Below are 6,216 nucleotides of genomic sequence, written 5' to 3' on the forward strand. Positions count from 1 at the left end.
ATAACCACAACGAACGCATATAATAATGGTAAAGTACATCAAATTCTTTTGCAGTTGCCTACTTGACTGGCCTAACGGGCTTCGTCTACGCCTGGCCATCATACACATATGAAACATTTACCACAAACAGAACAGTTCTGGTCGAACCAATGACTCCCACACAAATATCATTGCTGGGAAGTTTGACCAACATCGGCGGTCTTATGGGGACCCCGCTGTGTGCGCTGTTCGTGGATAGAATTGGCAGAAAGTATTCAGCTATGCTGTTTGGATTGCCTTTTGTTGTAAGTAAGCCTTTTTTATATTATCTGTTGCCCGCGGCTTCGATCACGTAAGTGTAAATAAAAGAAGAAAGCACATAGTAAGGATTTATAATATTAGCAAGGATTTAGGATTATAAAGGCGAAGAGATTTTCTTACGAGCTAGTTTATTGAAATTTTGGTTCTACTAGAAAAAATATCTTTACATTGGGTTAGGATAATATTAATTATTGTATTTGTTAATAATCGTCATCAATGTTTCATCATCTTCCGGAAGACCCATGCAAAGGTCTAACAGTGACTTAACTATTAGAAAGTTAGATTTTAAAGAAAAACCGAATACAAGGAAATCTGAGGTCTTTATAAAAGAACTAGATGCGCCCCGCGGTTTCACCCGCGTAAGTCCGTATCCCGTAAGAATATCGGGACAAAAAGTTGCCCATATGTTATTCCAGTTGTCCAGCTGTCTACGTACCAAATTTTATTGTAATCGGTTCCGTAGTTTTTGCGTGAAAGAGCAACAAACACACACATCCTTACAAACTTTCGCATTTAATAATATTAGTAGGAATAGTAGGATAAGATAATAGGATTAGTAGGATGAACAAATGTTGTTTATATTAGTATGAGCTTTTTGTAAACCTGAAATTTCAAACTTCGGTATCTATTTATTATTATTTCAATGTTTTTCACATTATATTTAATCCTTAATATTATAGATTTATATCGAAGGATAGAAATTTTTATTTACATTGCTTTTCAGATCGCGTGGTCAGTAATATCACTTACGAAGTCAATAAATGTAGTCCTTTTCGCCATTTGGTTCGCGGGTTTTGGCTCAGGCGGGCAGGCGGTATCCTCAGTATACATATCAGAAATCGCTCAAGACTCCATAAGGGGCGCTCTCACATCGTCGACTGTGTCCGGTTTCTTTATTGGATTACTTCTGTCCTATTTCCTGGGGGGACAGTTGTCGTATTACCAAGTGGTTTACGTTCATTTGGGACTGTCGATTTTATATATCCTGTTATTGATGTTGTTGAAGGAATCGCCTGTGTATTTGGTGCAGCAAGGGAAGGAAGAGGTACGAGTAATTTTTAGCGCCTGCCGGAATAATTTAGATAATGATGTGAAATTACATTTTGCTATGATCATTAAGTTGGAGATTTAGACTAATTTTCTTTGTTTTATAATTTAACTAGCTGGTCCCCGCGGTTTCACCCGCGTAGGAATATTCATAAAGAGTAGCATATATGTTAATCTAGTTGCCAAGCTACATACCAAATTTCATTGCAATCGGTGCAGTAGTTTTTGCATGAAAGAGCAACAAACATACACACCTCCTTACAAACTTTTGCATTTATTGTATTAGTAGGAGAAAAAATTCATTATTTTTTTCAATATTAAAGATAATCCATCCCATTATTAAAAATATATAAAGTTTATAAATTAAAGACTTTTTAACGGATTTTAAACGCTCTTTTAGGTCATACAAAAATTGTTGTTTACGTTGAGTTAAAACTCAACATACCAACAACGGAGAAATAGGTGGGGGTAGTTCGCAAACAACAATTTTTGTATAACCTTCAGGACAGGTAACATCTTAGTCTCCCCGTGACCACGCTCGCTGTAAAGTTTTCGAAATGTCGGGTTAATAATACAATCAATAAATCGCGTTTAAAATCTGTACTAGCGTAAAATCAAACGCAAGAAAATACTATTTTAAGTTTTCTATTTTTAATCAGGAAGCAGCACAATCGATTGCATTTTATCGTCGAGTGGATGTAAAATCTAAGGAAGTAGAAATTGAAATAAGAAAGATTAAAATGCAACTAGATCCGAGAATCAATCAAATATTGCAAGGAGATGAAGGTATTTTTGGAATTCTTCTATGAAAAATAATTTCAAATCTTCTTAATGTATAAAAATCCAGTGTCATGGTGTATGTTCCCAATGAACTCTTCACCAACTCAACCGATTTTGATGGGCATTTTATGTGTAATTTGGTCTTAACTTAAGGTATAGGATAGTTTTTATTTCGATTAATTATCCCAATAATTTATAATTTTAATATTTTTAAATTATTACCCAGCCACAGTCACGCGTGACCGGGTATGCTAGTAATAAATAAAATAAATTAAAAGATCATTCATATTATCATTTATTTATTCATTAGAGGTACTTGAGATTAATTATATTAAATATGTTTAAAAAAACTATTTGAGGATAAAAACGAACTAGTAAATTTTGAAAAAAAGTTTCTATCAGGGTCTACGCTGATAAATAATTTAGGAATAATCATATCTTTAAGATATACTTAAACTTGGTCTCAATAGAATAAAAAGAGACTAGTCTATGGTTTTTAAAGATAACGTACATAGATTATCAGTGATACCAAAACCCATTAGAGTCAAACTAAAATATTATTACTCTACCAATTATAAAGATGCATTTCAGATCCAGCAGCTGTTGATTTATTACAAAAGCCAGCGGAGGCAAATGAAAAGACTCTATCACCTTGGAAATTTTTAAGTAAGTCAATTAATTGATTAATAATGCATCATGTTGTATGTTTTAACATTTTTATTTGAACTATATAACATGGAAACAATGCAATACCCAATTCAGTATGACTACGCTTTATAAAGGGAAAATGAGCTGATGGTTCGGTGATGGTAAGGGATCGCCCCCGCCCATGAACATTTCCAGTGGTAGACCGCTGCGTAGCATTGCCCGCTTTTAAGAAGTAAAGGATAAGGAGAGAATTGACAACGAGAATAAATGAATCGACTCGGAAAGGTGAGGAAAGGAAAAGGGCTTCCGGCTCCCCCACTCACCGAACGAAACGCATGTTACTATATCGCACCGGTCTTCTGTGTGTGTTTGTACCTCCTTCGGTGAGAGCTGGCCCAATTCGGGACGAGGTGTGCTCGACTTCCATACTATTAATTAATAGATACAGTGATTCAAGAGGAAAGTTAATACATCATCATCCATTACACTCCTCCAAATTTAACGCGTGCGAAGCCGCGGGAAATGCTATCACAAAATAATATTGTGAATGAACAGGTCTGATGAATGACAATATTTATTACATGTTATGTTATATTAAAAAGCAGTGGTGGCTCAGTGGTGGCTCAATGGTGAGAACCTCGGACATCAAAATCGATAAGTCGGGGTTCGAGACCGGGCGAGCGCGCAAGAAATAAATTGATTTTTCAATTTATCTGCACATGTAGATAATATCACCACTGCTTAAAACGGTGAAGGAAAACATTGGAAACCGGCATGTCCGAGAATCAAAGGTTCGACGGCATGTGATACCTACAAACCCGCACTTGGCCAGCGTGGTGGACCAGCCTCATAGGAGGCCTGTGTCACAGCTGTGGAAACGTATAAGGGCTGATAATGATGTTATATTATTACATGTTACCTCCCAAAATCAGCACAGAGTACTGAATTATAGAGACATTACATAAGCATTTTCTTTACAATTGCAGTGAAATCGGAATCGTCAAAGCGGGCTCTATTCTCAGTGCTCTTCGTTATGGGAGTTACGATTCTCATGGGATCAATTGTGTTACAAGTATACGCTGAGCCCTTGTTCAAGGAGGCTGTGCCAACTATGCATCCCAATTTGTGCTCTATTCTATTGGCCATAGATTACCTTATCGCAGCGCTGGTGTGCGCGTCTGTCATTGACAGATTCGGTAGAAAGGTATGACAGTGATGTCCATATATTTATTGTTATTTTCTAGAAATATGATAGACACACCCGTAACATTTATTTAGAAACAAAACAATTAACCGTTTAATTAATGACTAAGTAAAAAAAAAATACTTGAATATTTGTTCGTTTTTTTCTGTTTTTAATGGATTTTAATGAACTGAAAATGATTTCAAGCTCGATATGTATTAAGCTGAATCAACTTCAGAAATTTCACGGATTTTTAACGCGATTTATTGATAGTCATTTATCGCGTTTAAAAACCGTAAAATTATCAATCCCTGAAAGTATTATACTCGCGTAAAGTTAAACACATGAAAAAACTGAACCAAATTGCTAATTGTATATTGAGGTTAATTTCTTAACATAGAAAAGTGTTCATACTGGTTAATTGTTTCATGATTTCATTCGGTTTTGGTCAACATTAACATATTTATAAGGCAGAACGTGAAATTTTGTGCAATTAAGTGTCAGTTAATTCAGTTCTATTGTGTTGACAAAAACAACTTGAATTTTAAATCAGAAAAATATAAGGGCATTGGCTTCTGATAATTATAAATTGGTGTAACGCCCAATGTTTTGGTGAATGTATGCCACGAAACAGAAGAAGATTGAATGAAAATTCTTTATTGCGTAAAAAAAATCAAAAATAAGCAGTCGTACAAAAAAACTTAAAGTAAACTCGCAAAGGGCGGCCTTATCGCTAGGTAGCGATCTCTACCAGGCAACCCTAACAACAAAGGAAAATAAAAGGAAAGTAAAAGATTCTGTGATATTTGAAATGTAAGGGCGATTTAGAGGACAGATGTTTTATTTAAGTTTATTAGATATTGTTGTGTTTAATACTAGTATTATATTACCTATTTCCTCTCCTCTTCAATTCCAGTCAAATCTGTCCAAAGTCTCATAGAAAGCCTTCAAAAGCATGTGTCATTCATTTAGACCATTTGGAACTCAAGAACGAGTGAACATATTTTAATTAGTGCTTTGAGAGATTAACCTTAGTGACTGAATCAAATGACTGTTAAAAATTTGAAAGACAAACAAGTAAGTTCTCTCTATTGTTCAATATATAATTTCCAGACGCTGATGACAGTAACTTCCATAGCTTCTGGCATCTTCAATATTCTACTCGGAAGTCAGCTACACCTCCACTGGGCACCTCACTGGTTCACCGCCTTCGTTATCTATGGCTACAGTTTCGTTTACAATCTCGGAGCTGCAGTTGTACCCTTCGTACTGACAGCTGAAGTATTCCTCCCAGAGGTTGGTATAAAAGTGAAGTCCCGTGTACCGTGTACTGGGCTATGGAGCAGATGATATACATCTGTTTTACTAATCGAATTTCTTTATGGACAAGTAGGTGATCAGCCTTCTGTGTCCTGCCAGACCGAGACTTTTTTTTTTGCGTCCCCACCGGGGCTCGAACCCAGGACCCCTCGGTTATAAGCTCAGGAGTTAACCACTGTAACAAAGAGGTGGTCAGAGGTTGGTATCCTACTGGTTAATAGCTAATGGTTACTTACTTCATTATGTAACACTACCCAGTGTTAAGCTGGTGGTTCGCCTGATGGTAAGCGCTACCACCGTCCATGAACCTTTGGAGAGGTGTAAGGTCGCTTGCAAACATTACGCGTCTACAAATGGATTGCCGACTTCATATTGGAAAGGGATGAAGAAAGTATTGAGTAGATGAATAAAGGAAAGGACTGGGTAGGTTAAAAGGATATAGGCATCCGGCTCCCCCACTCACCCAACAAAAGACAGCAGTAAGCTATTTCGTGCTGGACTACCATGTAATATATTATGTCTTCAAGCATATGGCCTTATACAAATAAGATGAAGATTAAAAGATAAATATATTTTCAAAAAACAAAACTCGCTTTGATGATAGAATATACTAAATTGTCTAACTTTTTCTTGGAAAGAGCCATCATAAAGGATTTGTTTAATCCTGACGACTCAATCAGGATAAGATGAACCAATTAAATTCTTCTATTAATATTATGGTTTGAATTAAATCTGTCCATTTAGTGGGTCGAAGTCGAGTCTACATCGTGGAGATTTGTGGGCTCAACCGATTAACATGATTCTTTTTGTTTTTGATAGGGAAGTTGTCATTTGGTTCCATTTTAGAACTAAGAATTGTATCCCGTTTCCTTTTCCTCACCCATCCCAGTCCATTCCTTCTTTCCAGTCGTTAATCCTTTCCTTTTCCCTTACCCCAT

General features: G+C 36.2%; 1 protein-coding gene across 1 annotated transcript in view; it reads left to right on the plus strand.

The window, feature by feature from the left end:
* LOC119837016 (facilitated trehalose transporter Tret1-2 homolog) overlaps positions 1-6,216 on the plus strand; it is an 11,998-nt gene that overhangs the window by 2,603 nt on the left and 3,179 nt on the right. The window contains exons 2-7 of the mRNA XM_038362496.1: positions 55-284; positions 1,025-1,345; positions 2,007-2,133; positions 2,719-2,793; positions 3,762-3,979; positions 5,072-5,254. Coding sequence (XP_038218424.1) covers positions 55-284; positions 1,025-1,345; positions 2,007-2,133; positions 2,719-2,793; positions 3,762-3,979; positions 5,072-5,254 — 1,154 coding nt within the window. The remainder of the gene's footprint in view (positions 1-54; positions 285-1,024; positions 1,346-2,006; positions 2,134-2,718; positions 2,794-3,761; positions 3,980-5,071; positions 5,255-6,216) is intronic.

Source organism: Zerene cesonia, chromosome 26, assembly GCF_012273895.1.
Source record: "Zerene cesonia ecotype Mississippi chromosome 26, Zerene_cesonia_1.1, whole genome shotgun sequence".
Classification (NCBI taxonomy): Eukaryota; Metazoa; Arthropoda; class Insecta; order Lepidoptera; family Pieridae; genus Zerene; species Zerene cesonia.